This window comes from Haplochromis burtoni, unplaced genomic scaffold (genome assembly GCF_018398535.1).
Source record: "Haplochromis burtoni strain Fernald_Lab_line unplaced genomic scaffold, NCSU_Asbu1 Contig_105, whole genome shotgun sequence".
Taxonomy (NCBI): Eukaryota; Metazoa; Chordata; class Actinopteri; order Cichliformes; family Cichlidae; genus Haplochromis; species Haplochromis burtoni.
In genome coordinates this window covers 134,430-157,089 of record NW_024582466.1, presented here as the reverse complement: position 1 = coordinate 157,089, position 22,660 = coordinate 134,430, and the positions used below count along the sequence as shown (strand labels likewise).

At 41.2% G+C, this 22,660-nt stretch overlaps 1 protein-coding gene across 1 annotated transcript in view; it reads left to right on the top strand.

The window, feature by feature from the left end:
* Positions 1 to 4,701: 4,701 nt before the first annotated feature.
* LOC102305690 (polypeptide N-acetylgalactosaminyltransferase 10) overlaps positions 4,702 to 22,660 on the top strand; it is a 114,359-nt gene continuing 96,400 nt past the window's right edge. The window contains exon 1 of the mRNA XM_005927870.3: positions 4,702 to 5,290. Coding sequence (XP_005927932.1) covers positions 5,132 to 5,290 — 159 coding nt within the window. The 5' untranslated portion in view covers positions 4,702 to 5,131. The remainder of the gene's footprint in view (positions 5,291 to 22,660) is intronic.

The window sequence follows — 22,660 nt, the reverse complement described above, 5'->3', positions numbered from 1 at the left end:
ACGTTGACCGATAATTGCTATCTAATTTATGAATACAGATGGCTTGCCAACATGTTGCCATCAATCTGAATGAGTCTGTCAATGAGGACAACTCGAGAGGATTCGACTCAACTAGCTGCCTGCTGGTTGTATTCTGGTTATATTTCTGTACAGCAGGAAGGTTGCTGTGAAGTTCTGTTAAATGTCATTTTCTTTGTAGACAGCAGCAGTGTGATTTTTGATAATTTATCACAGTGAATTGCTGTATTATCAGAAACAGATTGCATGTAATTGCCAACTTCACCCTATTCACTCTCAGATTGATAGCACCAGCCATAAGTGATGGCATAACATTTATAGCAGGTTTTACAGAGTTGGCATGTTTGACAGTCCGAAGTGAGATAACTTTATCTTATCAGATAAAACAGATACTGACAAAGTTTAACTGTGACGACCTTGAAAAAAGGAGATAAACTGTGATAAATGTGCAATACTCATCATAAATGGAAAAACACAATAATATTGTCTTGTGAGTGAGGTATTATGATAATATCGTATTGTGGGGTGTCTGGTGATTTCTGCCTCAACTAGCTTGGTTAGCAAAGTACATCCATGACTCTTTGGATGAATCTATACTCCATAACACACAAATAGTATAAGAGTATTTCCCTCTTAAAAATGGAGCACAGGCTTCTCGGACAGTCTACTGATCCAATTAGCAGCAAGAATATTCTTATTATTGTTATATATAAAAAAAATTGGTTCAGTTCAAATATTCAGCCACTAGCTGTCTCATTATGCTAATGCCATCTGTTTCTGTGCTTGACTGTTAGTCAAAGTGGCCATCCCCCTAATAATGCAAACCTTTATACTTCATCAAAAAATAAATAAAATAAAATAAAACTGGTTAATTATTCAAAGGTTCAGACTTTGCACAGATTTCATAGATGGAGAAGTTTGCACTTCAGACCAAAACTACATTTTTGCCCCTGTGCTGTAAATTAGCTTATTTTTGCTGTAAAGATGAGCATTTTAACACGGCAGTTTGAAGAATGACTCACAGTCAAATTCAACATGTTCTTGGGACGCCTGGTTTCATAAGACTAAAAGGATGGTGGGAAAAACTGTTGAAAGAGGCTTTGCAAACTAGTCCTGATGCCACAAGTCTCAAGCTAAAGGCAGCAACAGAGATATAGGACAAGAGGATGAACGCTCAAACCCAAAATAAAATCCTTGTTTCCTGTTTGTTCACACATAAATAAGGACTGAAAAGGTACTGAATGGTGGGACGTGAACAGCTCCCAGACATTCCTCAAGTAATTCCAGCTTGCAGCTTGAACTTTTGCATCAGCCCTAACCAAGCCCAGTGTACCCAGAATAAAAGCTACAGGCCACAAATCAATGTTCTTGCAGCAAGTTGCTTTGCAGGGCATTATGGGTTTCCAGATGACTGGAGACAAGGAGTTAGTCAGAACCTGTTTTAAGGCAGATGAGGTGGGAAAGTTGTTGATTTTTTGTTTCTGTTTGTCAATTTGCCACAAGACTGACAAAATATGTGATATACTGGTGGGTCAGGAAGTTCATTCATTACTTGTTGTAGGTACATGTCCACCGGGTAGAAGATAATTATTATACTGTGTTTATTTCATGCCCAAACATCCAACTAGGCCAACTCATACAGAATTGATGTTAATTAGCTGCAGCTGACTTAGTCGTCATTTATGGCTGGTAAAATCAATGGCAGTATAGCTGATTAATTTCACCTTGGACAGCTCATTAATACACTCTTATAATTAATGATATTCTGTGCATATGGCTTTGTCTTTAGAAGCTCGCACTATGAAAACTCATGTGACAGTCTCTTCTCTACTAACAACAATTATTTCAAAACTACACTCACACATGCCCACAGCAGACTACAATACAAAACTAGTGCTTAAAAAATAAGTGTGCTGGCTGCTTCTGTCTCCATTACAGGCACGGTTGCTTAATTTCTTCCACCACTGGCTCTACCTCAGCTGTATTAAAGGGGCTAAAGGTTGATTTGAACCATGCTGGATCAGTAAATACTAGGGGTGGGTTTTAATAATCGATTCATCGATTAAAATCGATTCTGGCTTGGATAACGTGATATCGATTCATTAAAATCCTGAATCGATTTTTTTATATAAATGTATTTTGCCCAAAATTCCAGAATCTCAGGTGAAACGTCACAAAATTTCAACAACCACCAAACATTTAAAACAGTAAATGAGAGCAGGTACACGGCTTCTGCACAAAGACGTAAACACAAAGCGCGGACCCGCGGATCAAGATCAGCGAGATGTCACCTTTCTCACCTCACGGCACGGACACGGTCGGGGCTGAAAGCCGACAGCTCGCTGATTCTGATGTTTCGGCGGGTCCACGCTTTGTGTTTACGCCCTTTTTGCGCTGATTCTAAAGCTGTTAGTTTTATCTCTCTCCAAACAATATTGACTGAACCAGCAGCAAAAGAAGATCCAAACTAAGCTTCACATAAACATCATCATGGACTCCCTCTTACATTTGCTGTTTGCTTCCACCACGATAAAATCACACTTCATGCACAGCTCTCTCTCTCTCTCTGTACTTCAAGAACAGTTTCCCGTCTATCCCCAAAATCTGTTTTCTGCATTATTCGCTTGCTTGTTACGCACAAGTCTACCGTTATCAGCTTCCTTTTTATAGATACAAAAATATGTCAATGTACTGATCTGAATTATAATATTTCTGACTGTCTGAGGCAAAATTTCCCAGATTCAAATCGAATTGAATCGAATCGTGGATCAAATCGATTCAGGACCTTGTGAATCGGAATCGAATCGATTCTAGAAATCAGTGACGATACCCAGCCCTAGTAAATACCTTCTCTCGCTCTCTTTCTTTTTTACTGCGATGTGCTATAGCTTTCTTTGAAAACTACTCCCAATACATCTTCCAATACAATCGTTACACTGAGATTTTAATTTAAAAAAACACCACTGACAGTATTTTATTAGTGATCTGCAATGATATGATGAAGTTGTGCATGCATAAAATAGCACATAAGTCAGTTACTACATGCAGAAGGCTAAGGGTTTTCTTTTCTAACTGTAACATTTGTAATTTGTTAAAAGAAGTTTTGTAAACTGTATTTTTTGTTTGTTTGTTTTTGTATAGTACATACTACATGTTTCACACATCACCGAGATGTAGTGAAGATACCAACTCTGCATCTGTGGCATTGCTCAGTTTAGTAGATATGGTTGCAGTATAGCTGTTTGGGGTGTATTTCTTTACTGTGACATCACTGAAAGCACAGAGGTAATTCCCTCCTGAGTGGCAAAGACAAAATAACCAGCGTCTCGTGCTGGGCATTCGCAAACACTACTAAAATTGGAAAGTCCTGCCTGTGAAATCGACTGCACAAATATCCATCCATCCATTCTCTTAACCACTTATCCAATTCAGAGTCACAGGAGGGTATCCCAACTGACAGTGTGCAAGAGGTGGGGTACACCCCGAACAGGTTAACAGTCCATCACAGGGCTAGCACGTAGAGAGAGACAACCACATGCTCTCACATCCACACCTACAGCCAATTTAGAACCAGTTACCTTAACAAGGTTAGGTTAGGATCGTGGCTCAAACATGGAACCTTCTTCATATAATGGTGGAAATGGTGGTGCACATTATCACCTAACTTCATCAGAGTTCCTGGTTCAAATCCTGGCTGGGGCCTTTTGGTGTGGAGTTTGCGTATTCTCCTTTTGCATAGATGAGTAATCTCCAGCTTCTCCCAGTCAGACAAAGTGGTGATTTTACATTTTTCATGGATGTGAGGCAGTTAATTGCCTTAAATCAAGCGGTCTACGCATGGTTAAATGGCTTGTAGTCTAAACTGCTTTGAGTGGTCAGTAAGACTAGAAAGCACTGTACAAATACCAGTCCACTTCCACTACACCTGTGGAAATGCGCTGTGGACTTTACACATCAAACGACTTGCTGTATAGAATTTCTAGAAGCAGCCACCCAATAGCAGGAATCAGCCACCATAACAAGCGACTTCTTATTTAGCCATCAAAGGGAGTATATCCAGTCTTGACTTCCTAATAAAATTAAACCTAAATGTTGTTTAATTTCAGTTGTGACATAAAACATAGAATTTTTTTCTTCAGAAGTTTGAAATAATTTTAGACAGCTGCATTCACTTCTATTCATTTAAGACGATCTTCTAGGTAACCTACAAACAATTTCAGTACAATGCCACAAATAAGATTAAATGAAATATTACCCAAATTAATGCTGCTTCATAAATTACCAGGGGGCATCAGCTGAGATGAGATCTGGTGATTCAGAAGGTCGCACCATGTGACTCATATGATTTATTTAAATTCATACTAAATCATTAAACGACTTCCCCCCTTCTCTCTGTGGTAGACAAGTAATTATGTCTCAAGCAATGCTGGATTCCCAAGTTCAGGATAATTTTTTGAAATCTTGCCTTTCTGATTATTTAGCTTTCAGCTCATACACACAAATCGGTCAACGAATTCAATATCAAAGCAATTCTAGCAGTCGTACACACAATCAGGTGCTTCAGGGTCAAAGTTCACGACTTTATAATCTCTCAGTTTCACATGCAGAAGCAACTCGAATATGGCGGGTTTCACATGTGTGCCGACACTTTCAAGCAAAGTTGCAAAAATAAAACTGGACTGATAAGGAGAAGGCAGCGAACGCTCTTAAAGTTTGGCATATTTACGAGGCGTATTTAAAGGCAGCACAGGCCGTCGGCTGTTTAGAGAACTTTCCGGGCTCATAGACGGGATGATGGTGCTGTAGCTTCACTCTGTTGGCTATAAGTACACAACAGAGACTTGTAGTATGAAGAGTAGTCTTAGTTTCTCTTCGGAAAAAAAGAAAGGGAAAAAAAGTCATCTCTTGAGGTTGAACCTCCAGCTTCCCTCCTCCCCCCCCGCTCTGGTTTAACTCCTCACTCCCCCTAGCGGCGGAGCTCCCAGCCGAAGAGCGTCACAGTGCCGGTGTCGGTCCCCACAGTCGGAGTGAAAGTTGTCTCCGCTCGGAAAAGCGGGGGTTCGGGACTCGCCAGTTCGCACCGCCGTAGCTTCACGCGCTTACTCCCGGAGAGATGAGGCGGAAAGAGAAGAGGCTGCTGCAGTTCGCTGGGTTGCTCATAGCGGCTCTTCTTTTTCTCCCAAATGTCGGGTTGTGGTCTTTGTACAAGGACAGAGTCTTCGACAACTCGCCCGACTCAGTGGACGGTCCGGGCGGCATCCCCCAGATACAGGTAAGGGAGGCTCGGCCGTAGCGGCTTCTGTCGCCGTGTGACCGCGGTGGAGGTGTCCGCGAGAAACACTTCAAATGGGAGTTTGTTCGCACTGAGGAGGCGCAGATTCCGCGGAGTACACACTCCACAGTGCCCCTGTTCTCGCTTCGGAAGGTTTAACCCCGATATATCAAGCTTTTAGCTGCATTCCCATGCTGTGCGTGCGTGTGTGTGTGTAACATGACTTGCCAAGATGGACTGTGTTTTAGCGCTGTCTTAGCAGTGGGAAGCCAGCGGTTAGAGCGACTAGGATGAACGGGAAGCCACGTAGCTAACCCCGACCTGAGCGTGGCAGTAAACTTACAATAACGCAGACTTCAGGAAGTTGTCAAAAAATGTGAAGCTCGCCGTGCTGCGTTCACAGGGTGACAGACGTCAGATCGCGGTTAAAAAGTGCAGGGGAGGATTACTTTCACGTGATCGTTTCTTTGTATCCAGACTCTGTTCTTTATCACCTACAATGTATCGCTTTATTTAAAGAATATGAAAAGAATCACCTATGTGTAGGCCTACATAAACGCATGTAGCAAAACGAGGCTCTACAGTCTGCTGGCTAGTTTCAACACAGACGCCCAACCTCTTTTCCCCCCACAGCTCAAGGTATCAGCTTCAAACTGCGTGTACTGCCCAAGTAAGCGAATGACAACCAAAGATGTTCAAATCAGAGTGACATAAACCGTGAAACACTCCCGGGCTTGTCATACTGGGAAGCAGATACGTGGTGGTGGTGTTGTGAATCCATTTTTGAGCGCTCTGTAGAGAAATTGTGCCACAATTTGCAAAATGTTACTCATTGCAGAGCTTCTGCAAGTTCTTGTTTGACAAGATTTTCATGGGCAGCCACTCATGAGAAATAAATGAACATCCTTACAGGCTCTCCGGTCAGAAAGTAGTAGACAACTTTCTAGCTCTGTGAAACTTCACATTTTGCCTAAACACAGTTTTCCCTCAATGCTTTCACATTAGTATGTGTTCAGTGCGTAGGTTCTCATTGGGCCTTCATCTTAAGGTGATGTTGAAGCAGCTGATAAAGTTGGACTGAGATATTTAGCAGTAGCTGCTATGGTTAGCATCAGCTAAAGTGTGAGTAGGAATGTTAGACGCCTGCATGTGTGTAAAAAGAACTTTGCGTTGTTATATCGCAGCATTGTATTTGCTGACACAACCCTTTTTTGTGCAGTGAGTCATTTCTTATACATGAAACTGACTGAACGGGTCACATTTAGAATAGGGCAATAGCTTTTAATTGTCATTGTACATGTACAACAGAATTGTAGGTGTTTCCTGTGTCTTTGCAGTAGCCTACATAAATGTAGTGTGATGGCACACACATATAACACTGCTTGAGTGCCATATAGTAGCTTGTTATGCCCCTCTGCGGCTGCACTGCCAGAGACTTTAGGTGTTGTCTGGGTCTAATTGCTGATTGTCTAGCTGGAAAAGCTAACCTCAGGCAGGCCTTTATCCACACCTCGTCAGCTGACACAAAGGCGTGCCTGAGGTTAGCTTGGAGGAGTTGGCACTACTTCTTCTCACCGTGCTTAGGTTATTACGTAATTTAAAATAAAAGCCAATATTTCATCAAACTCTGTCAGTTTCCACTTTATGTTGCAACTTTAAGCTGTGTTGTAACAGTATCTTTGATTTTTTTGCTCTAAGAGACTATGAGAATTAAACCAACACATTGGTTGTGCAGGCATGCAGTCGTAAAAGACAAGACGCACAGCTGGGGGGGGGATGCTATGGATGCTACGCATTGGTCACATGCTAATGGCACCTACAGACTAACAATGCACAGCTGTGTGGGGTGCTTCTTGAACATCACTGATCCAGCGTGTGTGGAGACGTTGCTGGGTACTCTGGCTGCCCAGAAAGACAACAAATGAAAGACTGCCAGAATATTCCTGGTGGAGCTCATGCTCAATAACTTGCATATAGATTTCTGAAAGTAATTATTTGGCTTGTATGGAACACCAAACTAGTGTTACATGATATTTGAGGTTTTCTCTTACATTGTGCATTTGTATCCTAATGTTGTATGGGTAATGTTGTAAATTTGTAACCACACCCTGAAGGTTCAGCAGCTAACAATGACTAATGATATACTATGATGTACTTGGTTTGAAATGTGCACTAAATTGGCAACCTGTAGAAGCCAAAATAAAAATCTGTTGACAGATGCCTCCACTTTCAGCCTGTAAATGAACATGAACATGGGGATAACATGACATTTCTTATCCCCATTGATCAGGTTGCAAAACTATTGCTTGTACGTGGCACTTAACTGGACAGCAACCACTAAAGACAGCCTAATTGGTAAATCAGTCACTTACCCTGTTTTGTGAAAGAAGGAAATCAGTAAACCAGCAATGTGCTTAATATTGCTCCACTCTGCCTCTTGATTCCAGTGCACAATTTGAATTAAATGGTTAACTAATAAAACTGAGACTCGCCCAACTGTAGACTTTTAAAGGGGAAGGAAAAAGTGTAAGATGAGCCAAGCTGAAGGTAACACAGTAGGCTTCACCATTTTCACACGAGTTTTGAATTGAATTTGTCTCAACAGCCAACAGAATGTTTCTGCAGTAGGGTAGAAGAGTAAAAAGCTTTTGGAAATAATGTCATCAGATTCAGTTAGCATGGGCTGACATAAGTTAAAAAGGAATGAATAAGTGAGAGGCCCAAGCTGATGCTGGGTAAGTTATGTTGGTCCACTTTCCTTTTTTTTCCCCCAAGAAAATGAAAGGGCCCAACAAACCAGACCACATTTGGTAGACAATGGCAGCTTCTCTAATTCAAATGAGGCAAAATCTGCTGAATAGAGGCTTTCATGGATGTACGGGCTTGCATGTGTGTTAGTGTGAACTTTGTGGTGGTTGCCGATTGCCAGTTGCCAAGTCTAGCAAACTTGGCTGGAGTGGAGAGGACAGAGAAAAGGCAGCTTTGGTGCATCAGTTAGAACTTCTTTCATATCTCTGAATTAATCAAACCACTTTGCTATTTAGCCCACAGATGTTAATAAATGCCCCCTCAGAAGTCCACAGTGGTGTCTTCTGTGTCTTGTTGTTATCTGTGAATAACATTGCATTGTGGGGATGATAAAGCCAGCCTATTCTGCACAGATCTCTACGGATTACTTTCCCCCGCTCAAGTTTGTATTTGATATCTTAAATGACAAAGAAATGTTTTGAATGGGGATTAAAGGACATCCGCAAGGCAGGGAAAGCCTGTTACATATTAGCAAGCTGTGTGATAACAGCTGTCAGCCGCCACAGCGGTTTGATAAGGGAGTAGACGGCCTGATCTGAAGAATGAAGCCAACTTATACCATTAATAGAAGAGCATTTAATTGCACAAGAATGCTGCAAGTCATTTAACAAGTTCCGTCTTTAACAAAGACGCCAACTCAACTTTTTCGATGTGGCACCTTCAGTGTAGATGGACATGTTCATCCATGGCACTCTGCACTCTGCTAATATAATTCTGTCTGCATCAGGTGCACGTAGTGTAAGCTGTAATCATGTGCCCGTGCATATGGTCTCTGAATGAGTAGTCCACACTGCTCCAGAAAACACAAGCTGGCTTAGCTCTTCCCCACCGTGACAGTGACAGAAAGGTAATTTGCACATTTCCTGGCTCATATTAAGGACTCGTGTTGAAGCAGAGGTGGCTCAGCTTCCTCCTGCCTGCTCCAGCAGTTCAGGTTAAGTGGAGGTTAGAGAAGATGAGAAGAGAGGGTAGAATAAAAAAAAAAAAAAAGGCTGTGGTCTGACCTGCTGCCGGTTGTGCTGAGCAGCTAACTGATTGCATGAGTGGACCGGCTGATAAAAGCATTTATGCTAACTTGCTAAAGCTTTTAATTGTTCTTACACAGCGTTTTGGTATTTTGCTAAAAATATTTCTTCATAAGCAGAGTTTTGGTCAGGTTTTAACTTCCTCATCAGGAGTGACATCATTGACCTTTCGAACTTAATTACTATTCTTAATGGTCTTGAATATTTTTAAAGCTATTCAAATCAAGTTGCCTGATTTTTTTTTTTTGGATTTTTTTTTTTAACAAAAATCTCATTTGTAAAGGGGGCCTTTAATGCTCATTTTCAGGAACATACTTTTATCCCCCTTTGGCAGGCAGCACTGTGGACATCCAAGTTTGTGAATACTATAACTCGAATGGAGCCACGTCAAATTGACACCATAGATTTATCCACTAAAAATCTCAGATGAGTTTGAATATGAGTGACCTTGAGGTCAGGTTTTCTGAGAGTCTTGCCATAACCAAAGAAGGAAGTGACCTAGGATTTTCAAATTGATACCATAGGTGTATCCACTTAAAATGTTGGATGAGATCAAATCTCGGTGATTTTGACTGTAAGGTCAAGTTTTATGATGATCTCATGAACATGATTACTTGAACGATGCAACGTAGGATTTAGAAATTGATTATCATAGGTGCATCAACTTGGAGGCTAAGGGATAGACACTATTTTTATCTTTACAGTAGCTTTACTGAAATAGCGTCACATGATTGTGAAAAATAATTGTTATACTCAGGCTTGGCGTAGGCCTTCAGGTCACCCTCTGTCTGTAAGTTCTGCTCTCCTTCTAAGGCTAGTTTTCCTTTAGCTCGGCTTTCTTCTGATTGGCTTCTGCTAGCTCTGTGCTTGCAGCCAGAGTTGAGTGCCTGAGATGGCCAACGTTATTGTCATCATGCTGAGCTGAGATTAGGAAAAAATGTGTAAAGTGATGCATTTAGAGCAGTCTGAATCCTGAGCTTTTGGCTGCGGCCAGCGTGATTATGAATCTGAATAAAAGGTCATTTTAAATGAACAATCTCCAAATGTCTCCGCTTATAGTTTGAGCAAAAAGCAAACACAGGGGGCAGCTGTACAGCATCTAGCCTTTATTGGTAAACATGAGTTGGGGTGATGTGCAAGTGTAAGGCAGGTCTTACAGCCTATCACAAGTCTATCACAGGGTTAGAAGAGAGAGACGGAGACAAATTCACACCCACTTAACATGCATCTCCGTGGATTGTGGGACAGAGCCGGAGTATCTGGAGAGAACCCACTCGGGCACAGGGAGCGCACACACAGGAAGCCGTCAGCTTTATGACAGGTTCAGACTCTGCTGTGAGGCAACGCTCCTATTCACTGCACCAACGTGCCGCCCACAATTTTTCAGAAAACCACTGATGATCATTTTATGACTGGGGCTGCTGCTACCAGATGTGCCCAGCTGTTATGTAACAGATAACTATGTTTGGGCCAAGACTTTCCATTCATTGCACCTTTCGCTGATAGAATCTAAGGATGAACGCAGGTAATTAAAGCTAGCGAACATCGAAGGCCTGCTCGAATATCATTGGTCAATCATGCCGGGACTACAAATGACTAAAAGCAGAAACCGGAAAGCTTTGGCACAAAGTGTCATCCCTTGGCTGCAGATTCCTCGCTGCCACTATCTGTTTATAGAGGTGATGATGAAGAGACTCATGCTGTGTTTACTTAGTTTGTCCAACGCCTGGAAACAGCTGGTTAGCAAGAAGAGATGTTCACAAATAGTGTTGCAGTCTGTCAATATTTACTGCCAGTGATAAATGTACTATTACTCAGGCCAGGGGAGTGTCATTGATACAGTATATCGGTTGTGTTTTAATGTCACTGGATATGTGTTACTACGTCAACATCACCATCGCAGTGCTGCTAAAATTACCAGTACTTGTTTTTTGTCTTACAGTTTTGGTTGTCGATTTTTTTTATTATTTTTTTTTATTTATTTATTTATTATTTTTTTAAAGAAAGTCTTTGAGGTATGTGTGCACATTTGCTGATTTTGGCTGATTCGCATTTCTGGTAACATCTTTTTACTTTAACCTCTTTTTGACTGTTTTGCATTGGGAAACCTGATTTATAATATTTCTCGGTGTACTGTGGAAGTTATAGGAGTGACACTTTCATTACACGCATACTACATGTAAATGTAGTGATATGAAAACAGGCTGGGTCTTTTTTTCTTTTTATGTGTTAAAGTGTTGATGAAAAACATGTCATAGCGGCAGTGATTTTAGGAAGCTCTGCTCTACACACAGCTCTGATTTTATGGCTCTGAAGTGGTTAAAACTTGAATTTTCACCATTGCAGACACTTATTATGCTGTTTTAGGCACTGATGTGATGTTTGTGAAATTTCATGTGATTTTTCTATTGCATTCCAAAACAGCTGATGGCAGTTTCTTTGTGCCTCCTGACTGTAAACAGAGATATAACATTAAGGTTGAATATGCAGCAATAAGTACTCACCACAGCAAGTAGCTCCACATGTTGGACTTTTTAGCCTGGATGCCCTTCCTGATGTAAACTGCAAAGGGATTTGTTTCTCCTTCCTTTGAGCTTTCACTTTTTAGGCGAGTGTGTAAACAACTATGGAGCCACTGATTATGCAGTTATTTTAAATTTTCAATGATCATTAGGACAAATACTGACCTGGAGTAAACTCAAGCCCAGCTGAGCCTAAAACTAGATTGAACTCCGTATACTTGTTAGTCGTCCTAGGTCAGGTTCCATTTATACTGGCTCCTGCTAACTGGATGTGATCAGTTCTGATAAGTCCAGAAGATATAGTGTGCACTTGGAAAGAAAGTTGGCCAAGATTCACAACCCTGTCACAGCGAAATGAGAATCATACAGGCTTCTGTACACTGGAGGCTACATTTATGAGCCACACACTATAGGGTGGGTTACTGTTCATTCATCACTGCAGGACCTTGTGCATTTCGCCTCTGACACATGTGCAGTGCGGTACACTCCTTGACTCACACGCACTTGCATATACTGCTTTTACAGTCAGCAGAAGGTCACTCAATGACAGCCTGGTCTTATTAATGAGCAGAGCTCATAGTAAACAAGGACATTTATGTAGAGTGCCTCAGGAAAAGGGGAATCCTAACAGGGGAAAAATATTGCAAGAACATCTTGTTTAAAATTTTTTTTTTTAAACTGCAGTTTGTTGAATCAAGGCTTACTGGACAAATTACTCGAGCGCGCGCTAGTTTCTGTATAAATACCCCCAGTGCTTCAGTCTGATTTTGAATTCCCTGGCTGTCTGCTTGTGATGTATTCCTACCCCACAGTCACAATGCAAATCAGATATTTGTTTGACCCTTCTGTCCTCCAGGCTTCCCACAGGCCTCGAAAAACATTGAAAGTCTGACATTTGTACTTTTGGGAGAAATAAATAAACCTTTGATGCGTTATTTACTTTTTATTAATTCCAAAGAACCATTTATGGGCTGTTATGTAGCTGCGGCTTCACAGACGTATGATTGGACCCAATGAAAGGATTTTAATTGGGAAACTGCATTTTTAACCTACATTGTTATAGATGAGCAAATACTTTAATGGCAGTGTATTGTACGCAGAGACTCTCTGTACATATTAGCATAATGTGGGTGTTACTTATGAAGCCCCTGGAAAAACACAACGCGTTAAATAAATGATATCTCCTTTGGCAGCCAAAACTTCTATAGGGAGACGTGTAGAAGTAAGACTTGACATTTTTCTCATCTACAAAACTAAATTCTAGGAACTGGGCCAGCTAGACACAAAGTCATCTAAATGCCCCAGATTCCGATGCCCCGGAACAATCGTCTTCAGGGCCTGGTCCCTGCTTTTCCTCAAACTGTTTGACCTGGAGCTATGTGTCTGTTTCCACTGTTGCTATTCTGATAAACATTAAAGTTGAATAAGAGTTTAGCCTTTGGTCCTGTGAAAAAATCTCTTTTCTGCTCTATCGACGTTATGTGGGAGAGAGGGAATGATGTTTCATGCCAATAGCAAGCAGCGATTTCAGAGTGCTCGGGAACCTCGAGGCTGCGCCTACAGGAAATCTGAATCCAAAGTGTGCAGAAACAAAATTGAAATTGAATGGATTTAGGCTGCCCTCGCAAAACATGTTCTTGCACCAAAAATACACGCACACAGGTCTGGCCTTCAGGCACGTTTCTGGAATTGGGAGTAATTTTAGGCTGCACTGAATTTCTTTATTTGACAGCAAGTGTAGGAAATGCAAGCTCTCTGCAATTAAGGAAATCACATCAACGCTCCGAATCCTGTGGGGTTAAGAGCAATTAGAGGGGCTGTGAGTGCAGGATTAAGACAATTTAACATGGTTTATGATAACCGCTGTGCGAGTTCATTACACTGCACACAGCTGTACATTAGGATTTGGTGAAAATAAGAGCTCCGCACTGCATTTATTTTGTACTCGCTGAGGTAATTGCTGAGATCGTGAATGTGGATTTAAAAAAAAAACAAAAAAGAAAGATGAAGAACTTGTTGGACTTTTTTTTTTTTTTTTTAAATTAGGATTTTTGTGTGCATGTATTGCTTAGTTTTACATTAAAATACTTAATTTTCATATAATCTAACTCCTTACGTGATTTGCTGTGTTGGGTTGTGCATTTAAATAAAATGCTGCCAAGTTCAAAGATACGAGCACTTCTTTGTTGTTGCTAACTAGCACGGTCCTTTACTTTAGCTAGAGCTTAAACACGGATGTGCTGCATTTAGTCACATATTTCATTCTTTAACTTTTCTTTTTTAGCTGATGCACTGAATGCAACACTCTGCTGCTGATTCCAACACGCAAAATTGGCACATAACCAATGCCAATATTTATTCTGCTTTTGTTTATCATTTGTATTCCAGTGAAACAACTGTTATGTCATTTACCTGCTGAGTGATCTTTCACCTCTTAATCATGCTATCACCAGCACAAAAACACTCACCCACCGATGACTGTAAATTCCTATATATCGGCTGATTTATGGAGATTGGCGCGCGGGCCGTATGTAGTAAAAAATGCACTGATTGCAGTTTTCTTGGTCATTCTGGTGTTTTTAAACATTAGTAAATTGCACGATCTTCTCTCACGTCCTCACAACAACAGGAAATAAAGCACTCTCTTCAATAGGAAAGAAGTACAGATAATTAACAGGGGAAAATGTTGTGTGTTCTCACTTTTGCCTGACATATTTTACTTTACTAAGCAAAAGTAGGTGCAACAGGTTTGTATAACAAAAAGCCAGTAACTCCATTTTCTGGTGTTTCTAACTTCACAACGTAACGTGATGTCAACTCCTTCTGTTTGTCACTCGGCTCCATAGTTTTCCTTGTTTCTGCTTTGATCCTGTGACTGTTCATAATGAAGCTCCTGGCTTGCGGCTGGCTCTGGGAGCTTTAGCTTTAACCACTTTTTCCCTTGTTAGCTGCTTTTAAAATGTCCATGTTGAGCTGTTACAACTCCACGGTTTGCTTCACTAGCAGCTGCCGACCTGTTAGGTGCGACTATTTGCCTGTGACGCTGGCTGTGTGTAAAGCATGAAAGCGCCCAGCATATAAACAGACTTGCGATCACCAGTCTGAGCTGAGAACGCTAAAAATCATCCAGCTCTGGTCAATCTCTAATGTGAAAATGTCAGGGGCATTCTTTTCATATTTACATATAAAAACATACAATGCGTTAAAGTGCAGGCAAACACCTTTGCCATGTTGTGTAACCCCTAGAGGGTGCTAAAAATACAAAGCAGAAACCCCACAGATGTCAAACAAGATGAGAGTACAGAAACTCAAAATATGTTGAAATGACAGTGAAGACTACTGATCATCTCACAGCCATGAATGATCGAGGCGAGGTAGGTAACAGAGATGACATTGTGTTAGCAGCATGCATGTATGATTTATTGATTAGAATACGAACCAGCAGTGAGACTATGCCACTTGCATCTTATCTGAATCTTCGGTGGGAAGCTGTGACTTCTTTTTCTGGACTGAACGTATGGAAATTGGACAGTTTACTGTTTCGTATGGTAATGATGAGCAGCATATTCTGTTTTTTGAGAAGATGGGAACTGAGAATGTTTTCTGCTTGTTCTGCTGGAAATTAATTAGTTGCACGATCCATCGAGTGCTTGTTTCAGCAAACACTCTAATGCGATGGTGCTGTTTTTCATACAGTTCCACAGAGGGCTTTTTTTTTCCTGCTCTGCAAAAGCTGAAATTTTCAATGAAATGCAAAATATGTAATAGAAGCAGCGAATTGTAACATGAGATGTGGTCGTAGTGAGATTAGAGCGAATCACCCGGCTGCAGGATTTTGCGATCAGGAGAAAAGCTCTTAACATCAGTACCTGATGCAGTCTCACTGAGCTGTGGGCTAGCTGTGCTGCTAGACTGGGAAATGAGATTTTATCTTTAATGTGTTAAGCCTCTGGAAATGAGGGAGACTGAGGGGTGAAAGTCATTTGCAAAGACAAGTGGAGTTACTCGCTGCAGTCTCAAGTTGTTGTACTTTATCACTCTGAGCGGAGAGAAAGGAGGGAGGAAGGGAGGGGAGGAAACACCTCAGGAGAAAAAGGCAGAGCACGCGGGTAAAAGAGGTGTTTGTTCACAGTCTGACTTTGTTGGAGAGCGTTTCCTCCCCAGGTTCCTCACACAAGGCAGACGTTGAATCGCTGCTGGCTGCGGCACAGACTGAGCGCGTGCAGAGGCTGCTTTGTATGCCTGGCAGGGATCTGCTGCCCCAGATCAGCACAAGGAGCCAAAAGAGGGACAGGTGCAGCTGAAAGCCTGTGGATACAGAGCAGGGAGTCAGGCTTTTAATTACAGCCACGTGGGTTATGAAGCCGCTTTTTTTATGTTCAGATGATTAAGCTAATCCCTGGATGCTAATTTAAGGCCCGCACTGTACTTCACTGTGCTGAGCCTCACACAGAAGAAGGTGCACTGTTTTATGTGGACTGTATAATATGTATTTATTTATATAATTAGAGTGGCCTATTTCTAACATAAATTTGTCTTTAAATCTACATAAAGTCACACTAACCACTGGTCAGGTGTTTTAATTTCCCCTTTCAGAGATTTTTCCAGAAACTGTTCTTCCGTATTATTTCACATAGAAACGGTGGCCTGAATAATTTAATCACTGATGCAATAGTTTTTCTGTTAGTTTTAAACACAAGCAGAAAACCTGCGTTATAAACTCTGGAACTTTAAAAAATCTCAGCACAGAAATTAATGATTATATTGAATTAGTTCCTATTAGGTTATCGCTGAGTGTTGTTTGATTGGATACTGTTTGTGTGGTACTAATTTGGTGTCAGACCACCTTAAGAATTCCACTCAATGGATAAATAGTTGGAATTGTGTCACAGGTTGGGACCGCCCTCCTATCTTTTGTGTTGAGCTTGAATACAGACAATGAGTCTCAGCATGCAGTAGCAGCCAGTGGGGGAACCCTGGACTGAAGGCATTTGTGTAATGTGTGTTGACTTGTTCTCTCATGAAGACGACCTTTGATGACCTTCCTGTACCCTGGAATGAGGAGCTTTGGCACCTTAAATATATTAATAAAGTTATGGCTTAATGGCCATTAGAATAGACTCTGAATTTTTTCCAAGGGTAGCTGTAGAGGCAGATACTGTCACTAGTTCTGATGCTATTAGCAGACTTGAAATGTGACATGTTTCTCCTAGTAGGGTTTTAAGAGGTAAAGTGTAAAATACTGTAGGACAAAGCACCAGTGTGGAAGTCTCCATTCCTATGTTCTAGGTTATTCTTGAGTGAGTGTCATTAAATCAAATCAAATCACTTTTATTGTCACATCACATGTGCAGGTACATTGGTACAGTACATGTGAGTGAAATTCTTGTGTGCGAGCTTCACAAGCAACAGAGTTGTGCAAAATACAAGAATGGCTACATCTGAAACTAATAAATATATGTACAATATATAATAGTATATAAGGGCGGCACGGTGGTTAGGACTGTTGCCGCACAGCAAGAAGGTCCTGAGTTCAATTCCACCATCAGGCCGGGGTCTTTCTGTGTGGAGTTTGCATGTTCTCGCGTGGGTTCTCTCCGGGTACTCCGGCTTCCTCCCACCGTCCAAAGACATGCAGCTTGTGGGGATAGGTTAATTGGTTAATCCAAATTGTCACTAGGTGTGAATGTGAGTGTGAATGGTTGTCTGTCCCTGTGTGTTAGCCCTGCGACAGACTGGCGACCTGTCCAGGGTGTACCCTGCCTTTCGCCCTATGACAGCTGGGATAGGCTCCAGCGCCCCCCGCGACCCTGAAAAGGATAAGCGGAAGCGAATGGATGGATGGATAATAGTATATGCATTTCTGGATGTGTATACTAAATATTTTTGTGTGTGTGTATACACATATTTTACAAATTAAATAGAGTAAACAATAAATAAAATATATAAAAATATACAGTTGCTTGTCATGTTGCTATATTTGCTGCAGACACCATCGTTTAATAGCGTATGTTACACCCACCTGTTTTCTTTTTGGAGCCAGGTTTGTAAAAGTGCAGCTGCAGGCCAGTGGCAGGCCTTGGTAATGTATTATAGTTCTGCAAACCCAATAAGGAAAGATTTCATGCTGTGCTATGATATAGCAGATCTGACAATAAGACAAGAGGAGCATTTCTCAGCAATTTCTGCTGTCTTCTTCCGGCCATAATATAGACTAAAACTTCCTAACACTGACAAATAAAAAAATGTACAAGCTGCTGATGGTTTTAAAAAGCAAACAAATAAAAAAAACAAACAGAAATGAACACAGGCTGACGGATGCTAGTATAAAGCAACACTCTGGTTACTCACATTATATTTATATTTTGTACTGAAAGTGTTTGACTGCCACAAAGAAGAAGAGAACACGATGATAATCCGGCTCTTAAAATTGGTACTCAAAGCGTAGAGAACCTTTTTTTTTTTTTTTAAAAACCGTAATAATGATGCAGAATGTTGTTGTGCTTTTGTTTGTTTTCTCTTCTGCTTCAGTTTTGCTTCTGGAGGTGTCAGCGGGTGGGCTGAACATGCACACATGCATCCACCCACCGTTTGGTAATGTATCAGGTTTCTGGGTGATTTTAAAATATGACCCAACCCTAATCTACACTAACTAAACAGGTTGCTGTTGCCATCTGGATTACTGTACCATGAGAATGGATGAAATGTTTTCAGCGAATGGAAATCGCAAAGCTTCCTGTCCAAACCATTACCGATGTGTCTGTGCTGGTGGGCGATGGGGAAATATTTTCAGACTGCCAGCGAGCTATTGTTGCAGGTTATCTGTCCCGCTCCAAACGCTGCCTACATTGTAGATTATCTGTGTTTGTTACATTAACCATGTGAACACCGGCTCTGCCCCTTGTACTCCTCATTATCAGCTGCTTGTAATTGTGATGAAGTAGGAATTAAAGGTCACCTACTGCTAACTGCACTAACCATTAGTGTTACTCATCAGCTGAATTCCTGAACTGTAAAACGTTCCTGATTAACTCGTAGCACTGAGAATATGTTATTAACTGTTGCTTGAGCTCTTCTTCAGACCAGGTTGTCGGTGTTGTGTTTGCTCACAGAGCACAGACTCTGTTTCCTTTTTCTTTGCTGCAAAAACTCAGTGTGCACTTGACCACAACGCCTGACTTGTGATGAGTTTATCTTTCTCAAGGGAAAATGCACCATTGTAGTTTTTCTAGAGAGATTATTTTTGTTTTTGCTTGTGTTCTTCCAGTGTTGAGCTTTAAAGTGTGAAGTGTGTGCCTTTCTGCAGCATGTTCTCTGAGTCTGTGCCTTTTAAAGGTACTCCGCTGTGGGCTTTGTGCATATGAGATAAAAAGCTCTGTGTGTGTGCGCACAAGCACAAAAGACAAAGCAAGATCTTTTCTACATCACCTGCCTGGCTGCACAGCAGTAAAGATAAGTTGATAAGGCAAACTGCAGGCATGGCAGTTAAGTCAGCCAAGCATCATGGAGGAGGAGGGCAGGCGTCGGCGTCCTTAGCACGTGATCCACTTCATTCAAGCCAGGTTGCTGCTGTGGTATGTTTTTCTCATTCAGCTGTGTCCATTAACAACTGAGCAGAACCTCAGAGCACTGCGGTGTGTTCACATGCCTTTCAGTATTGTGGTTATTCTCCTCTCTGGGGAGGAATGTGAATCAGAAATGCCAGTGGGAAATCCGGCTTCCTTTTCCAGGTTCAAGGATTAAGAATAAGTCAGTGAAATAAATGTGGATTTCTGTGAGAGAAACACATTACACGGCTTATAAAGACTTCCTGACTGAATTTATTCAGGTCCTCCAATATTTATTTTTTTCTCACAAAATTTACATAAAAAAAAGTTTTTGCAGAGCGAAAGCACTGCCTCGGCAGGAGCATAGCTGAACCATGGCACAACTAAGACTGTAGTGAAAGACAACTGGTTATATAATGGTGCTCATAATTGAATAAGTGTTTCCCCAGATTGTTCAGTGATAGAACCAGAAATGTAGGGGTTTGTTTTTCAACACTTCTGAATACTTAAAACACAAAACTCATGTCTAGTGTTGAAGTGATAATGGCTGATACTGCATTATATTGAACAGTCTAATATTCTGACCCATAAACGAGGGGCGCACAATATTAAAAAAAACCAAGACCTTACCTGATTTCAATTATGACACCCTATTCCTCTTCAGCACGTCTCCTTGGCTGGCAGTGCGCTGCTTCTAGTGCTCCTGCTTTAGTTCACTTCCTGGAAGAATGACCACTTGCATTTGAGCATGCATTTGAGCAGCAACAGCACACACACACACACACATACACCACACACACACACACACACACACACACACACACACACACACACACACACACACACACACCAAAAACCTGCTTATTCATTGAAATGTGAGTGGTCACTGATCATTATTCAGGTCAGCTGCTTGTGGCAAATCCTCTAGACTTTGTAGTCAAATTCTGCATGGACAGTCTGGCCACTGGTTAGCCTGCTTAGCTTCTGGGGGTAACCGGCAATCATCCAAAAAACTGTAGCATTCCCCCCTCAGCTCGCCAATGAGACAATAGAACAGGGACTACAAATGTAAATGGCGCCAACGCCCCTTGCCTATGTTCATTACTATAATGCCATAACTGCCCAACCTAAGTTTGGAGTCCATATTAGTGAGATAAGGATGGTTTTATTTTTTATTTATTTATTTTTTTTTAAATTCAATTTTATTTATTTAATTATTAAAACCATTGACTCACTTTTTCATTCGCAAGACTCTTCACTTAATGCTTGTCATTATCAGCATACTGGATTTATTAAAGGATCATTTTTCAGCACTAGAGTTGTCGCAATGAAACTATTAACACAGCAGTATTAAAAGCATACATTTCTCCATCCCTCTGCTTTCAGTAACACCTGATTAAATTCAAGGAAAAAAAGAAAAAAAATCTGAAAAACCTGCTCGCATATAGAGCCCGGTGGGAGCAGGTGTTGTGTTGTAAAAGCTTCCAGCGTTCCTGCATAGCCTGATTATCCAGAATAATCCATGTATGAATGAATGTAAACATAGCAACGAAGGCTTCGGCTCTCTCCTCGGTGGCACATCAGCAGCTGCTTCTTGCATAGCTTTGTCGAGCTTGCCTCGCTTGCATTCCCACAGTCGTGATTCATGCCATCAAGTTTCCAGAATGAAACCTTTCTTCTCTCACCATTAGGCTATTGCCATCCCGGTTCCCTGTGAAGTGTGATGCCTTCATTTCATTTCTGACAGACTGTGGTGCAATAGATGTTTCCTCTAGTTCAGACGGCTTCAGAGGGCTGGTTTGAACTGAGGTAGTCGGCCTCGTTTCCTAGTCTTAAAGTACTTTTTTTTTTTTTTTTTTTCTTTTCTCAAACTGCAAAAAAGGCTGCCACCACACCAGCTCTTCTGAACAGCTGTTTGAAGATTGACATGCTGTCTCTGGAAGAAATTGCTGCATTTTTTGCTCTGCTAGACCATGGCCTTTCTTACTGAGCCACTCGCCGAAACAGCAGATGATGTCACTGCCAGAATTCATGAGATTTGAATTGTGTGTATAAATATATATAAAAAAGAAACACCACCACCAACAGCAGCAGCCTACTGGGCTTGAATTATAGTATGGAGAACATGTCCTATTTTCCTTGTCTAGGTAAAGTGAATAAATTGATTAGTTATGCAAGCTGTGTGGGTGAGGAAAAGATAAAATAAGCAATAAATGTTAAGATTTATTTCTAAGCTGAGGCAATATGGTAGCTGATGCAATGCACAACAAGTCCAGTTTAATGTCAGCATCCTGTCGCCTATCAGCTGCTTTGCATTGAGCAACTTTTTACCATTTTCTTTCTGCAAATTTGCTCCAGATACCCGTTACTTGTATGATTTGTGGTATTATGGACATAATTTAACATTTGTTAACACGTATACTAGAACAAGAAACCATGAATGCAGATCACTAAATAAACCAGTGAGCCACTCAGTAACTGGAAGGTCAAGAAGATCAGCACGAGTTGCTGTTGCTAGTTGGCACAACATTTTCTTTCCTCTCTCTCCTCAGGTTTGCCAAGCTGAACCAGCATGACAGTCTTCACTAGTGGGGATAGTTACAAAGCTTTCTTCGTTATGAATTAGCATACATGTTTTTATTGAACATTTGAAGAACCAGCAAAAAAACACAAACTCTTGTAGAGGACACAAAGTCCGAGATGGAAACGACAAGGAGCAGGTGCATCTTGTACAGGTAGAGCTGCTGCAAAAACCCACAGAGTTCAGCAGCCAGCGCAACAAATTCTGGATCCTTTGCTTTTAGTTGGCAGTTAGCAGCACATCCTGCGTCCAATGTGAAAGGACCTTTATGCTGCGCACTGTGACTAACGGCCATGGTCCCAGGTCAGCCCTGACTTTGTGTTAAACTAATCCTACAGTAATAATGGTATTTCTAACCACTGATATACTAAAACTTTATCCTTTCAACAGCTGCTGAAAGTTAGGGGATCTAACTGCTATCGGATATTTGTATAGAGATCCTCCAGCTTCAAACTGTATTACCCTTCAAGGACCTGCAGTTCAAAAAAGCTCCCCTCCGACAGCCAAACCATCTGTTCTCTGATTTGATAGTTAAATTTGTGATTGACATGACATTGGCCAATCAGATGAAAGGAAGAAAAATAGGGTCAAAATTCGTACTTGTAACTTGCAGAGTTTCACCCGTATTTTTTGGCTAAGTCCACACACAAATTCTTTTTACACATACAAAACTGATTTACAAGTACAAAATATTTATGACCACAATTTGAGCCCATAGATGTCTGCCTTCTCGGAAATGATGAGCACAGAGCTGATTGGTGAATCACCTGTGTTGCTGCATGTGGAAATGGGATTTGAGTTTCTTTCAGCTATGAACGGTTGACTGGCACGTATGAATTAAGCTCATGACAAATATGTCATGCTGCGTGAAAAATAACTCATCATCT